Source organism: Colobus angolensis, unplaced genomic scaffold (assembly GCF_000951035.1).
Source record: "Colobus angolensis palliatus isolate OR3802 unplaced genomic scaffold, Cang.pa_1.0 Scaffold100, whole genome shotgun sequence".
NCBI lineage: Eukaryota > Metazoa > Chordata > Mammalia > Primates > Cercopithecidae > Colobus > Colobus angolensis.
Window position 1 is genome coordinate 8,318,004 of NW_012110920.1, and position 16,848 is coordinate 8,334,851.

The following is a 16,848-nucleotide window of genomic DNA, read 5'->3' on the forward strand; positions in this document are numbered from 1 at the left end:
GCCAACATGGTGAAACCCCATCTCTACTAAAAATACAAAAATTAGCTGGGTGTGGTGGTGGGCACCTGTAATCCCAGCTACTTGGGAGGCTGAGGTGAGAGAATCGCTTGAACCCAGGAGGCAGAGGTTGCAGTGAGCTGAGATCGTGCCATTGCACTCCAGCCTGGGCAATAAGAGTGAAACGCTGTCTTAAAAAAAAAAAAAAGGGAATTAAGTGTACTAATTTTTGTTTCTTCTCAGTGATGATGATGTAGAAGAAACACATCCAATGGATGGGAATGATAGTGATTATGATCCCAAAAAAGAAGCCAAAAAAGAGGTAATGATGATCATTAGAAGTGCTTGTGATTGTTCTACAAATCTGCCGAAAAAGAATGAACAGTACTTCATATTAAGAAAAACTTTTTAATGTAATGTTTTATGAGATAGTAAATTTCAGTGTTAATTAGCAATACAGTCGTACCTAGAACACAGTTAACCAAGCTGTTGAAAGTTGAAAATACCATTGAAACTGGAAAAAGATCAGTTTGTTTAAACTTAGCATTTACTAGATATGTGACCTCATCCAATTTAGTGACTCATTCTTCTGAAGAAACTCAATGCCATGGGTCATTCATCACCTTAAACTCTTTCATCAATGTTATTTTAAAAGTGTTCATTCTACCTCAATTTTGTGTTTTACTGATTTTCTTTCTACTGCTAAATATTGTCAAATTCCTTAATTCCTTCATTTTCTTCCCCAAGTCTGCCTTACCTTTGTTTCCCAGAGCCATGGTCCCAGTGATCAACTATTAGAATCTCTTTCTTTCCCATTTCCCCATTCCTTTAACTCCCTACTTCCCTTATCCTTCTGCTATACCATTCCTAACCCTGTAAACTCATGATGCTGGATTAGTTGCTATTCATGGTCTAAGAGACACAGCAGGAGAAAATGATACAATTATGTGAATTGTTGCTACTATGGAAAACAGTTTCCAGTCTCACTGTAGCCCTTAAGTGCCTCTCAGTTTTTAATCTCTAAGTCCCAGGTTTTTTTCTTGGTAAAACGAAAATAATAGGATTGTTTTGAGAATCAAAGAGGTAATATGTATAAAAGCACTTTTTGTAGTACCCAGGACATAGAAATCTTGGATACAAGTTGCTGTTGTTTTATCTGGGCAGCTGTTTTGAACATTCCTTCCCTTCCTACACATTGCCTAATACCTCTCCAACCCTAAAAACACTTGGCAGATAGCTTCATCCATGTCACAGAGAAAGTGTCAGACAGAAGCTCTCTTAAATTCTAGCCCTTCTTCTAAGTTCCATGCTACCATACTGGCCTTTCCACTGTGGCGTATTAGTACTTAGAACATATTACAGTTACTGTATTTTGCCCACTAAGCTGCGAACTCTTTGAAGTCAGGGACTGAGTTATTCATTTGTATCCCCTGACACTTTGCACAGTACCTGGTATATGGCAAATATTCAATAAATGTTTATTCAATAAATGGTTGTTGAATGAACAGTCTTGGGACTTAATATCCCTCTCTCACAGTAAGAAAGATCTTTTTTCTTTTCCTATGCAATTTCACTGCTTGTGTGATCCTATCCATCCCTTTGTGTCTACTCTGAGACATTCTCCACCAGTTATCCCTTGTCTTTCCCATATTTTCAACCTTTCAGTGCAGCCAAAAGTATGTTCAAGTCTTCCATTTAAAAGTGTATCTCTGGCTGGGCGCAGTGGCTCACGCCTGTTGTAATCCCAGCACTTTGGGAGGCCAAGGCGGGCAGATCACCTGAGGTCAGGAGTTCGGGACCAGCCTGACCAACATGGAGAAACCCTGTCTGTACTAAAAATACAAAATTAGCCGGGCGTGCTGGCACATGCCTGTAATTCCAGTTACTCAGGAGGTCGAGGCAGGAGAATCACTTGAACCTGGGAGGCAGAGGTTGCAGTGAGCCGAGATTGCAACATTGTACTCCAGCCTGGGTAACAAGAGTGAAACTCCATTTCAAAACAAAAAAAAGTGTGTGTCTTAACCATTCTAGAAAACAAATCACCCTTCTTAGCACTACTTCACTTTTGAGTTTGCTTTAGTCAGGCTGCTTCTGTCCTACCACTTCACTGAAACTGCTGACAGGTTACCAATGATTTCCAAAATGCAACATCCAGTGATCAGTTGTATTCTACTGGTGCTTTCTGTATCAAATTACTGATCCCTCCCTTCTTGAAAAGCTGTCTCTGACTTTTGTAATGCCATTCTGATTCCTGTCTACCTTTTTAACCATTGTGTCACAATTTTAGTGTTATCTTTTTCTTTCTTACTCTATTCTTTTATCATTATTCTTTTTAATTCTGTCTCTCAAAAAACTGTGAGATTTGATCTCTCTGTTCTTTGTGTGATTGCCTTCTTCTTAGGTTCTCATCTCTTCTCTGAATTATCCTAACAGTTTTCTCTCTGATTATCTCCATGCCTCCCTTTTTCAGATTCTCCACACCACCCTTTCCAGTCCATTGGCTACCCTGTTGCCAAAGCAATCCTTTGTAAAGTTGCCAATTCACTGCTTGGTGAATCCTTCCATGGTGTTGTCTATAGGATAAAACACAAGCTCTCTAGTTACGCATTCCCTACCCTTCCCCATTTCTTTCAGATTACTAACAGTGTTTTACATATGTCTTTTACTTCCCTGGCTTCTGTCCTGTGATTATGTTGGTCCCTTTTTTTCTGGAATTCCTTTCTTCCCAAATCTGCCTAGGAAATTCCTCATAACTCTACAAGATGTAGCTTCTCTATGAAATCTTGTGCCTTATCTTGAATTGACAACCTCCTTATTTCTCCTTAAATCTATTGCAGTACTAATTCTACTGAGTGGTAGTTGTTTACTCATAGTCTCCTCTTCCTGCCTTCCTGTCTCTGTGTGGTGAGCTCTTTAAGAGCAAGAATATATTTTAACTATTTTCCACTCCCAGGGGCTGATACGTAGTAAGCATTTAGTAAAATTTTAATGAATGAGAATACATACTATATGCTCTTTATTATGATATAAACCTGAAAACTTAGGAATTTGCTACCTAGAAAGTATATATATATATATGGAATATATAGTTTTGCCCAACTATGCAAGATGATACATACTCATTTGGTCTTTTGCTCATGATCTCATCTTACCAGAAAATAAATAATATGAGGGAAGTATAAGTTAAAAAGTTTTAAGAGGATATTGCAGAGGTGTGGTCCAAGACTAGCACTATGTGTCAGCAGCTTCATTCATTTCTCCGCTCATTCCAAACAATAAGGTTACCAGGCAGGGAAAGAAACTACATTATTGCTTTTAATACAGATCTTTGTAGCTGCTTCTGCGTGTTGTTAACATATTACATAGAAAGTTTTAATTTTAACTTTTAAAAATTGTGAACTATATATATTGTAGGGTATGTACAGTTTAAAGAAAAATGATAGATACCAGTGTATCTACCACTGAGCTGAAGAAACAGGACTTGTGTTTGTGTTTCCTCAATTGGATATTCTTTTTTGTTTGTTTGTTTTTGAGAGGGAGTCTCACTCTGTCCCCCAGGCTAGAGTGCAGTGGCGTGATCTTGGCTCCCTGCAACCTCCACCTGGGCTCAAGCAATTCTCCTGCCCCAGCCTCCCGAGTAGCTGGGACTACAGGCATGTGTCACCATGACCGGCTAATTTTTGTATTTTAAGTAGAAATGGGGTTTCGCCATGTTGGCTAGACTGGTCTAGAACACCTGACTTTAGGTGATTGGCCCTCCTCAGCTTCCCAAAGTGCTGGGATTATAGGCGTGAGCCACCATGGCCGGCCTCAATTGCACATTCTCACCTTCTCTCTAGAGGGAGCCACTATAATGAAATTTATTAATTATTCACTTCTTTCTTTATAGTTTTATCACGTATGTATATTATCACATATAATGATACGATTATCATTCAGTTTCATTTATTTCATACTTTATTTAAATGGAATTATATTTATGTATTCTTCAGTACCTGCCTTTTGTTATTTTTGCGATTCATTTTTATTGCTATATTATAGTGTTCCATTGTATACATATACTGCAACTTATTCACTCTCCAATTAATAAACTTAATTTCCAGCTTTTTATTATGCACACTGCTGATATGAACATGTTCTGGATACACATGTCTTAGAGTTCCTTTGGTACAATAGTTCTCAGCTAGGTTTAGCACTGACCCCATAGGGGACATTTAGAAATTGTGGAGGTGTTTTCATTGTTACAGTGATTGTGGGGCATTTCAGTTGTTGAGTGGGCAGGAGAAACAGATGACGACTATATTGAAATGCAAAGCACAGATTGTTTCACCAAAATACCAACAGTGATTTATTGAGTAACAGTGTCCCAGGATTCTTTGGAATGGAGTCACTCTATTTTAGGGAATAGCCACATTAAACTTTCCTAGGTAATGGCAAATTGTTTTCTATAGCTGATATACCTCCAGTGGGCTATGAGAATACCCATTGTCTACTTTCTTGCCAATGCTTGATCAGACTTTTAAAATGTTCCAAATCTGGCAATATGAGATGGCATTTCATTGTGTCCTCAGTTTCATTCATAGGTAACTACTGAGGCTGTGTGTTTTTCTATCTATTAGCTGTTGTTAACATCTTTTTAAAAGTGTTTCGTTTGTGGAGTTTTTTGTTTTTTTTTTTTAGAGACAGAATCTTGCTTGTTGCCCAAGCTAGTGTGCAGTGGTGTGATCATAGCCACTGCAGCCTCAAACTTCTGTGCTCAAATGATCCGCCTGCTTCATCCTCCCAAGTAGCTGGGATTGCAGACATGAGCCAGCATGCCTGGCTTGTAGTTTTTTATTTTTTCCACTTATTTTTCCACTTGATAGTTGTCTTTTTCTTGCAGATTGAATGTAAAGTTTTTTCTTATTGAATTTTTTGTATATTCTGGATACAAGTCCTTTGGTTAACAGCAAAGATCTTTTACCAGTTTGCGGTTTGTCTTTTTACTCTCTACAGGGAAGTAAACAGCTATTTCATCAAAAGCATATAAATTTTAAATTTATTATTTATTTATTTATTTATTTAAGACAGAGTCTCGCTCTGTCGCCCAGGCTGGAGTGCAGTGGTGCGATCTCAGCTCACTGCAAGGTCCGCCTGCCATGCTGAGTAGCTGGCACTACAGGCGCGGGCCACCATGCCTGGCTAATTTTTTTTTTTTTTTATTTTTAGTAGACAGGGTTTCATCATGTTAGCCAGGATGGTCTCGATCTCCTGACCTCATGATGCGTCCGCCTCACCCTCCCAAAGTGCTGGGATTACAGATGTGAGCCACCGCGCCCGGCCAATTTTAAATTTAAACTCCAGTATTCTTTTACATTTTCTTTTGAAAGTTTTAAACTTTTTCTCCTGAAGTCCTTGCTGTAGCAGTAAATAAGTTCATGTTGTAAGGTAGAGATCCTTTATTTATTTATTTATTTAACAGTTGGGGGTCTTGTTTTGTCACCCAGGCTGGTGTGCAGTGACACAATCATAGCTCACTGCTGCTACAAATTCCTGGGCTCAAACCATCCTCTTGCCTCCTAAGTAGCTGGGACTACAGGCATGCACCACCACACCCAGCTAATTTATTTTTTTTTTAATTTTTTGTAGAGATGGGGTCTTGCTACGTTGTCCAGACTGGTCTTGAGCTCCTGGGCTCAAGTGATCCTCCCATCTTGGCCTCCCAGGGTAGTGGGATTATAGGCGTGAGCCACCATGCCTGGCTGTTTATTTTTTTAATATGGAATTGAATATCTTTTTCAACTGGTCTGCAGTACCAGCTTTATTATATATGAGGCTTATGCATATGCCTGGCTCTCTATTCTACTTCTGTTGTCAGTTAAATATTCCTTGCTAATCCCACATTTTTTCAATTACTTATAGTAAACCTCTTAAGTCTTGATAGTTCTGGGGTAAGTTCTGCTATTTGGTGGTTCTTCTTAGGGAGTGCGTACCTGAACTAGTTAGCATCACCAATATAATTTGAATAGAAGATATGATAGGGAACATTTTTCTGATTGTAAAGAGAATGGTTTTTGTTTCAACATCAAGTAGGATGTTATTAAAGGTTTTTGACTCATTCACATTGCTGGTAGTTGATGCTAGCTGTAGGTTGGAGCAATTCCATTTGGCCTCTCCAATTTGGTGGTCTCTGAGTAATCTGACTTCTTGCCATAATGGCTGGTTTCCTCCAAAGTAATCAATCCCAGAAGCACTAAGTGAAAACTACTCAGCTGTTTCTGGCCCAGCCTTGAAAGTTACTCAGTCACTTCTTTTGCATTCAGTGGTTATAAATGAGTCACTAAAGTTGGTTCAGAATCAAAGGGAAAGAATATAGACCCCTGCTTCCCCATGGCAGGAATGTTGAGGAATTTGTTGACATGTTTTAAACCTCCAAGCCCAGAGTATGGGATTTTCATAAATGTTTTCCCATGTGTGCTTAGGGATATTATCTTGGTAACAAGGTTTTATATATGTCCATTAATTTAGGTTTGTCAGTTCTGTGGTTGAAATCCATATTCTTACTGCTTGTCTACTTGATAGCTTGGTTGTTGTTGTCTGCTTATGTGATCAGTTATTCTGATCACTCAGTTATTGAGAAGTAGTTCTTTATATGTTGAAGTTAGTGTTATTAGGTGCATACAAATTGTTTTATCTTGCTGCTGAATTAAGCCTTTCATCATTATCTAGGGTCTCTTGTATTGGCTTCCACCTTGAAGATAATTTTGTCTGTTATGTCGATAGCTCCACCATTTTTCTTCTGTTAGGTATTTGCCTGGTTTATCTTTATCATTTTACTTTCAACATTTCTGTGTCCTCACATTTTAAGTTATGTGTCTTATAAGGAGCAGATAGCTGAGCATATGTATTAATATTTTATCTGAAGAGTTTAGCCCATTTGTATTGATCATGTTTAGCTGATGTATTTTTGTTCTTTCTTATTTTTACCTTCTATTCGACTTGCTTTTCCTAGTCTTCTTTCCCTTCGTTCATGTCCTATTTTTGGGGATTAAGAATCCATTTCTTATTCTGTTTTCTTCCCCTCTCTGTCTCTACTTGTTTGGGATGTTTTTATATTTTCTTTTTTTTTTTCTTTGTTTGAGACAGAGTCTCGCTTTGTCACCCAGGCTGGAATGCAGTGGCGCAATCTCCGCTTACTGCAACCTCTGCCTCCTGGGTTCAAGCGATTCTCCTGCCTCAGCCTCCCGAGTAGCTGGGACTATACTCGCATGCCACCATGCTTGGCTAATTTTTTGTATTTTTTGTATTTTTTTTTTTGAGACGGAGTCTCGCTGTGTCTCCCAGACTGGAGTGCAGTGGCGTGATCTCGGCTCACTGCAAGCTCCACCTCCCGGGTTCACGCCATTCTCCTGCCTCAGCCTTCTGAGTAGCTGGGACTACAGGCCCCCTCCACCACGCCCGGCTAATTTTTTGTATTTTTAGTAGAGACAGCGTTTCACCGTGTTAGCCAGGATGGTCTCCCATCTCCTGACCTTGAGATCCACCTGCCTTGGCCTCCCAAAGTGCCGGGATTATAGGCGTGAGCCACCACGCCCGGCCATTTTTTGTTTTTTTAATAGAGATAGGGTTTCATCGTGTTAGCCAGGATGGTCTCGATCTCCTGACCTTGTGATCCGCCCCCCTTGGCCTCCCAAAGTGCTGGGATTACAGGCATGAGCCACCACACCTGGCCGGGGTGTTTCTTTTTTTTTTTTTTTGCATCTCACAGATCCATTTATTCATGCTGTGAAGTAAATGGTACTTATATAAGTGTAGAGGGACGTTCCACGCTCCCCATCTAATACGGCTTGCTTAAATTTACAGGCGGACTGATGTTTTCTTTCACATGTACTCCAAGTAAATCTGGTTAGTGATGACCAGGAGCAGGCGCCGAAGCTTTCAAAGCCTTACTTCTTTTATCAGCGGCCCAGATTCTATAAACGATGAAGCCCATCAGCCCCATTCCTATCCAAATCTCCTGGTAAACTTGGGTGTAGTAGGGCTTCATGGGGATCCACACATTTTTAATAATACTTTGAAGCATCTTGGCGCAGGACAGACGCCTCAGAGAGCACCACAAACCTGCAGCCAACTCAGAACCGGGGTGTTTCTATATTTCTATTCTTATTGTATACTCTGAAAATTTTATCCTGCATATTTAATTTAAAATCTAATATTGATGTCTTTATTGACTTTCTAATAGAAGGCCCTTAGAATGCTTTGACTCCATCCACTACCATCCTGATTTATATGCTAGTTTTGTCCACAGTTTGTTACATCTTGGTTTTTTAAATCTCACAAATCAAACATATAGTCTGTTTTATTTAGATTTACCCACATTTTAACTTCTATTTTGCCCACCATTCTTTCCTGAATCTAAGGGCTTGCTTTGAAAATAATTTCCTTTTTCCTGCAGTATATCCTTTAGAAGCTCATTTAGTGAAGACCTGTTGGTCATAAACAGATTTTTTGAGACCTGGGTTTAAAGTGCATTGTTCTAGAGAGGAGTTGCATTTGCTTCTGTTGTTTCTAGGCACTACCAATGGAAGATACTTTAAACTAAAATCTTGATTTGGGGTTTTTCAGACAAACAGATCATATAAATTTAGGCCCCAAATCTGCCTGAATGGAGGACTGTGGTTGGGACACTTTTGGGAGACTCTTTTTTGGTTTCTTTCCACCCAGCCGAGAGTGAGATGGGCATGACTCCCATTAATCACCCCCCCCCTCTACAGAGCAGGGGTGTTTTTTTCCTACTTCACAAAATGATGGAGTTCCCCTTTTAGCATGCTGGCTTATCTCCTGTGCCCTGCACCTGTTGTCCATTGAAGCCTGGCTTTAGGCAAATGACAACCACTGCATATTTAATTCTCCCTCTGGATTCTTGCTTTCTCATCATTTCTGGCGTCGGAAGAATTTCCTTACTTCCCTGCCAGCTCAGAAGTGAATGTTAAAAGACTTTTAAAAAATGTTTGATCCAGCAGTTTTAGTGGTGCCCTACTGGGAGGAGTTTCTCTGAACATAAGATCCGCCATGTGTTGCTTGGAGTTAGCTTCGAGCAATTAAGTGGATTATGCTTCATAATAAATTTTTAGTGGGTGCAGTGGCTCACACTTGTAATCCCAGCACTTTAGGTGGCCAAGGCAGGTGGATCACCTGAAGTCAGGAGTTGAAGACCAGCCTGCCTGATATGGCGAAACCCCATCTCTGCTAAAAATACAAAAATTAGCTGGGCATGGTGGCGGGTGCCTGTAATCCCAGCTACTCAGGAGGCTGAGGCAGGAACCTGGGAGGCGGAGGTTGTAGTGAGCCAAGATTGCACCACTGCACTGCAGCCTGGGCAACAGAGCAAGACTCCATCTCAAAAAAAAAAAAAAAATTTTTTTAAATGAATTTTACTAAGAGTTCCTTTTCTAAGAAATTGGAGTATTAGGCCGGGCGTGTTGACTCATGCCTATAATACTAGCACTTTTGAGAGCCCAAAGTAGGCGGATCACTTGAGTCTAGGAGTTTGAGACCAGCCTGGGCAACATGGTGAGACTCCTATCTCTACAAAAAAAAGAAAAATTAGCCAGGCATAGTGGCACACACCTGTAGTCCTGGCTACTCAGGAGGCTGAGCTGGGAGGATCACTTGAGCCCAGGAGGTCAAGGCTACATTGAGCAGTGCTCATGCCACTGCACTTAACCTGGGTGACAGAGTGAGACCCTGTCTCAAAAAGAAAGGCCAGGCGCGGTGGCTCACGCCTGTAATCCCAGCACTTTGGGAGGCCGAGGCAGGCGGATCACGAGGTCAGGAGATCCAGACCATCCTGGCTAACACAGTGAAACCCCATTTCCACTAAAATTACAAAAAAAAAAAAAAAAAAAATACTAGCCGGGCGTGATGGTGGGCGCCTGTAGTCCCAGCTACTCGGGAGGCTGAGGCAGGAGAATGGCATGAACCTGGGAGGTGGAGCTTGCAGTGAGCCAAGATCGGGCCACTGCACTTCAGTCTGGGTGACAGAGTGAGACTCCGTCTAGAAAAAAATAAAAAATAAAATTGGATTATTAAATATATTCATTGAAATAATCTTCAACCTAAAAGATATAGTTTCTAATAGATTATTCTTTCAGAATAATGTATTTTTATATCATACTTTAAGAACAAGTTATAATGAAATAATGCTTAAAACTTTACAGTCATCATTGTTACACTTTTTAAACCTCTTCCGAGGCATAAATTTACTTTTATTTTAATCATAGATTTGGAAGTTAGAAATATTTTCAAGGTTAAGATAATTGTGTCCCTTTTAACCTTTAGAGGCATAATTTTCTTTCAGCAACTGTGAAGTGAAAATGAAATGTTCTCTCTCTTTAACCAGCTGTCTAATCTGCTATGTGTCATAATTTCTAAATTGCCCCCTTTTTTCTTTCTAATTTTTATTTATTTATTTATTTATTTACTTATTTTTATTTATTTATTTTTTTTGAGACGGAGTCTCACTCTGTGGCCCAGGCTGGAGTGCAGTGGCCGGATCTCAGCTCACTGCAAGCTCTGCCTCCCAGGTTTACACCATTCTCCTGCCTCAGCCTCTTGAGTAGCTGGGACTACAGGCGCCCGCCACCTTGCCCGGCTAGTTTTTTGTATTTTTTAGTAGAGACGGGGTTTCACTATCTTGGCCAGGCTTGTCTTGAACTCCTGACCACCCCCCTTGACCTCCCAAAGTGCTGGGATTACAGGCTTGAGCCACCGCGCCCGGCCAATTTTTATTTTTTTTTATTTTTTTATTTTTATTTTTATTTATTTATTTTTTTTGAGACGGAGTCTCACTCTGTGGCCCAGGCTGGAGTGCAGTGGCCGGATCTCAGCTCAGTGCAAGCTCTGCCTCCCAGGTTTACACCATTCTCCTGCCTCAGCCTCTTGAGTAGCTGGGACTACAGGCGCCCGCCACCTTGCCCGGCTAGTTTTTTGTATTTTTTAGTAGAGACGGGGTTTCACCATGTTAGCCAGGATGGTCTTGATCTCCTGACCTCGTGATCCGCCCGTCTCGGCCTCCCAAAGTGCTGGGATTACAGGCTTGAGCCACCGCGCCCGGCCAATTTTTATTTTTAGAGAAACTTTGCATTTAATAAGTTGGCTCCCCCCCGCCCTTTATTGTTGAGGAAAAATATATCATATCTTGAGTACATAGGAAAGTTTAGAGTCTAACTTATTTTTTCACTTATTCCTAGTCCTCTGGGCCTAAAAATCAAACATTTGAGTGGATTAAGCAAGGATATATTATGTTGTATGCTTTTCCCCCCAGTTGGTGAGTGCTATGTGTGTATGTGTTTGGACTTGTACAAAATATATAATTGGTTAGAAGTGTTTTTTTTAATGTATACTTACTGCAGCAGATACTTCCACTATTAATAGACTGTTCACTTTATACATTTGTGAAAACCAAGTGACCTGTTATTCTGCTTTTATTCTCTTAGGGTAATACTGAACAACCTGTCCAAACTAGCAAGATTGGACTTGGAAGAAGAGAGTATCAGAGTTTACAACATCGTCATCATTCTCAGCGTTCTAAGTGCCGTCCACCTAAGGGCATGTATTTAACCCAGGAAGATGTGGTAGCAGTTTCCTGTAGTCCCAATGCAGCCAACACCATCCTGAGGCAACTGGACATGGAGTTGATCTCTCTAAAACGTCAGGTATTTTATGAAAATAATATTTTTAATGATTATGTGCATTTTGGCTATCTGCCTTTACCTAGGTTGAACTCAGTTGTTTGCAGATTTTTCTTAGCCATCCACTTATGCAAGTTTCATTTTTTAAAATTTATCTTATGTTCAACTTAGAAGATAACCTCTGCCTGTTTATATTTGAATCCCAGCATTGCTGCCTGTTAGTTCTGTGGTCTTGGGCAAATTATATAACCTCTGTAAGCTTCAACGTTCTATCTATAAAATCGGGGATAATAATCATTCTTCTCTTGCAGGTTATTGGGAATTATTTGCAATGATACATTTAGATTGTTTAGTAGTGTTTGGCACATTTTGAATGCTTAGTGAATAATGGTTGTTGTCTGCATCATCATCATCATTATCATCATCATCATTATCAGTAGTAGTAGTACTGGTAGTATTGTAAGGGCAGCAGCATCATAATTAGATAGTAGTTAAAAATCAGCATCTAGACTCAGTGGACCTGTTAAGTTCTAACCCTGGCTATACCATCTCCATCCTGTGTAACCTTAGAGGAGCTCATTAACTTCTCTCAGCCTCAGTTTTCTCATCTGGAAATGTGGATAATATTGTAGTGGTTGAGAGGAATTAAACAAGATAATATATGGTAAGTGCTTAAAACAGTGCCTGGCACATATTAAGTACTCAGTTATTCATTGTTATTAGATTTCTGGCCTTGCTTAGTTGTCATTTCCTATTTTTTTTTTTTTTGTTATTTTTTTCTAAGCCTTTAAATCTAGATATTCTTCTAAATCTGTACTTTCTTGGTCTATATCAGCCAACCCTATACTCTATGCCAGTGACTTCTGAGTCTTATTTCTCAAGCTGTGACTTTTCTCAAGCTTCTTAGCTATAGTTCCAGCTACCTACTAGGTCTTCTCCTAAAAGATTTTTTTCTCTGTTTTCTGTCTGTTGAAACATCAGAATCATCTTTTATTCATCCCCTGCTGTTACCACTTTCCCAACACATGTAAACCAAAGTGGTAACCAAGTTATGTGAGTTTTATCTCTGAAATTTCCTTTAAATCAATTCCCTCTTTTTTATTTCATCCCTACTGCCCATTTAGGCTCTTGCTCTCACTTGCCTGACAATAACTATCTTGTTGATTCCTTTTTTTTTTCCTTATTTTTAAAAATTTTTTGTAGAGAAAGGTTCTCGCTCTGTTACCCAGGCTTGTCTCAAACTCCTGGGCTCAAGCAATCTTCCTGCCTGTGCCTCAAAGTGCTGGGATTATAGGCATGAGCCACCATGCTTGGCCTCTTGTTGATTCTTTCTGTTACTTCTCTTTAGCTGGAGGTTACACATTGTTGCCAGTGTTATCTTTTTAAAGAACTGGTCTGATCACTGTCACTCATCTTAAACCTCTTTGTTAGTTTCTACTTGACTTTAGCAGGTTACAGTAGAGGTAGACAAATCACATTAAGAAATTTTCCTGAGTTAGGAAACTACTGAAGGACTTTGAAAAGGAAAGGTGGACCATGGTCATATTTACATTTTTCAGTGATATCTTTTACATTTTCTTGTGTTTTTTTTTTTTTTTTTGCTTTTATTTGTAATTGCTTTAGTGATTACAATATTCATCCTTAGCTTATCACTGTATATTTAGTTAATATTACAGTAGTCCTCCCTTAATCCGTAGTTTCACTTTCCATGGTTTCAGTTACCTGCAGTACAGTACAGTAAGATATTTTGAGAGACAGACTATATTCACATAACTTTTATTGCAGTATATTGTTGTAATTGTTCTATTTTTAATTTGCTATTGTTACTCTCTTACTGTGTCTAACTTATAAATTAAACTTTATCATAGGTATGTATATACAGGGAAGAACAGTACAGGTTGAGCATCCCTAATCTGAAAATCTGAAATGCTCCAAAATTTGAAACTTTTTGAGCACAGACATAATGCTCAAAGGAAATGGTCATTGGAGCATTTTGGATTTTGGGTTTTCAGATTAGGGATGTCCGACTGTTATATATTATGCAAATATCCCAAAATCCCCTGAAATTTGAAACACTTCTGGTTCCAAGCATTTTGGATAAGGGAATACTCAACCTGTATATGTTATGATTTGGAACTATCCACAGTTTCAGGCATCCACTGGGAGTTTTGGACTGTATCCCCTGCGGATATGGGAGGACTACTGTATTCCACTGCTTACAAAATGTAAGAACCTTGCAACAGTATAGTGTGGGATCAAGATTCTCTATCTTAAACATGTTCAGATTTTTCAAATTCCTTGGTCCTGGTTATTCACCCAAACTGCTTTTCTGTTTCTCTTTTCCTTCCTTAATAAACATAGGCCACATTTGCTTCCTCTGCTTTCTTACCAAAACTTATTCTCCAACCCTTTCTAATCTAGATTCTGCCCCGTATGATATTCCAGTTCTACTGAAACACCTCTTTGAAGGTCATTTATGGGCTGACATGGTGGCTCATGCCTGTAATCCCAACACTTTGGGAGGCCAAGACAGGAACATCACTTGAGGCCAGGAGTTTGACCCCAGCCTGAGCAATATAGTGAGACTTCATCTCTATAAAAAATTTTTTTTTAAATAGTCAAGTGTGGTTGTGTGTATCTGTAGTGTAGTCCTACAAGGGAGGCTGAGGTGAGAGGATCGCTTGAGCCTGGGAGTTCAACATTTACAGTGGGGAAAAAAAATCATTTATGAACAAGTGGCCACATCTAAGGCTGCCTTCTTGGTTTTTAACTACTGTGACTACTCAGTAATGTTTGACACTGTCAACCATTACTTTAATTCTGGAATTTCTTTCACTTGACTTTGTGACTGTCTTGAGTATGTGTGTGTATAGTACATATGTAATAGTACATATTTAGAAGGCAGCTACGCTCACCACTATACCACCAACGCATCTCATATTTGATTAAATGCTTAGCCTTTAGTCAAACTATGAATGCAAGACACCCATCTTCCAAACCACAGCAGTCCTCTTTAGAAAACTTCTAAATCGTCTGCTGTAATACTTTAAAAGCGCTAAAAATAATAAGGAATAAAGTGTACTCAGTCACCTGTATTCATACTTCACTACTACTCCTACACTTAGGGACTATTTTTATTGATTTTTTTTAGAAGGCACTTTAAGCTTTAACTTCCTAATTTGGTTATTCATTTGATGGGTGACAGTAAAGGTTTGCACTCATGGGTTTACAAATCCTGTTAACCACTGCTACTTTTATGTCACAAACATCTCATATGCCGTGTTCAAACTGAATTATTCCACACTCACCCTAGTTATCTGTTCCACTTTTTGTATTCTCTGTCTCAGTGAGTAGTGCCACATACTCTGAATTACTGAAGCCAGTGACCAGTTAGCCTTAATTCCTCCTAATTCTCCACAATCAAGTGTTTACAAAGATGTCTTGGCTGGGTGCAGTGGCTCATGCCTGTAATCCCAGCACTTCTGGAGGCCGAGGCGGGTGAATCATGAGGCCAGTAGTTGAAGACCAGCCTGGCCAACATGGTGAAACCCCGTATCTACTAAAACTACAAAAATTAGCCAGGCACGGTGGCAGGTGCCTGTAATCCCAGCTACTCAGGAGGCCGAGGCAGGAGAATTGCTTGAACCCCGGGCCGCAGAGGTTGCAGTGAGCCAAGATGATGCCACTGCACTCCAGCCTGGGTGACAGAGTAAGACTCTGTCTTCAAAAAAAAAAGTCTTAATTTTGTTTCCAAGGCATTTCTTTAATCTCTGTATACCACTACCATCCTTCCTTCATTCCTACAGTTTTAATGAAAGTTTTCTTAATTATTTATTATTTCTCACCTGGATTGTTAAATTAATTTCCATCCTCTTTACCCTATTCTGTTCTTCACATTACTACCAGAAGTGTCTTTCTAAAAGGCAGATACGATCATTTTGTTCCCTTGCTTAAAAATCCTTTAGCTTTCCTTCAGTCTTTAGGCAAAGTTAAAATTCCTTGGTCTGACCCCAGCCTAACTTATTGCCTTTGCCTTAGGGCTTTTCTGTCTTCCTAAGTGTTATTCTGCCTGGAATACAATCCCTCCTCCCAAGCTTGTCTGCCAGTTTAATTTAAAACTCAGTTTAGCTGTCCTTTTCTTTGGAACACTTTCCCTAATCTTCCCTACCACCTGTTCATCAACATACATAGAAGCACATTTACTCTCTCATTCTTTCTTTCTCTCTCCGAGTCTATGTTAGGTGTTTTAGCGTTTATCATACTTTTATATTTACTTATCTTCCCACTATTCTATGAAATCCTCGAGAATTGAGACTTTACATTTTATCTCTATATGTCTATCTGACATGGCCAGCTGATTACCCTTGAATCATCCTAGATTTTATGCATTTTAGCTGTGGCTTTAAGATCTCTAGTGAAAAAAGTTCATAAATTATAAGTATTTCGCTGTCCATACTAGGAGGGAAAAACAGGAAAAAAGTAAACAATCCTAACCCTTAAATGGAGACTAATAATATTGCTAGTAGAGTAGAAGTTAAAAACTTGGTATGATTTAAATTCAGGTTGTATCTCCTAGCCTTAGGAAGGTTTCTTAACTTGGCTGTGCCTTATATTCCTCATCTGTAAAAATGGTTATAAGTAGAGTCTGTTCTGCTATAACTTTTTTTGAAAATGTGGATTTGTTCTAATGCAATTAATATACTTGGGAATAATTTGAGCATAACATGAATTGTTTGTTTATGTATGATTTTTGTCAGCAAAACAAAATGTACTCAGCTGAACTGAGCGCACACACATCTCAAACATGTACCAGCTACCTCAATTCACTGTGTGTTATGAACCATGCATATATGGTGTTAAAATTTTTCATCTGATTTCAAGTAACCCTCCTACCACTTCCACAATAATTCACAAACTGCAACCATTTTGACTCCCACTTCCATAAGCAACCTTCAGGTCTTTTTTTCAAGGTAAAGTACTGTCTTTGTTGTAGCATTTATGGTTTAAAAAAATCATTTAGAATGTATAAAACTGTGTTGCCATTTTTGTTGGGTTCCTGTCTTATGTGTCATTGAAGTTTAAATGTTGTGTCCCAACCTCCTTTTCCCTACAAGCCCTGTGGTTTTTATTATGAATTTTGCACAGCACACTGACCTTTTTTTTTTTTTTTTTTTTAAGA

The 16,848-nt window shown here is 39.2% G+C and overlaps 1 protein-coding gene and 1 pseudogene across 2 annotated transcripts in view; one reads left to right on the forward strand and one right to left on the reverse strand.

The window, feature by feature from the left end:
- Positions 1 to 16,848, forward strand: part of RCOR3 (REST corepressor 3) — a 59,244-nt gene that overhangs the window by 19,253 nt on the left and 23,143 nt on the right. Inside the window, exons 5-6 of the mRNA XM_011938736.1 lie at positions 233 to 319; positions 11,475 to 11,693. Of these exons, the coding sequence (XP_011794126.1) occupies positions 233 to 319; positions 11,475 to 11,693 (306 nt within the window). The remainder of the gene's footprint in view (positions 1 to 232; positions 320 to 11,474; positions 11,694 to 16,848) is intronic.
- Positions 7,717 to 8,108, reverse strand: LOC105509206 (annotated as a pseudogene). The gene has a single exon (XR_001001402.1). The product of XR_001001402.1 is annotated as a 6.8 kDa mitochondrial proteolipid pseudogene (transcript).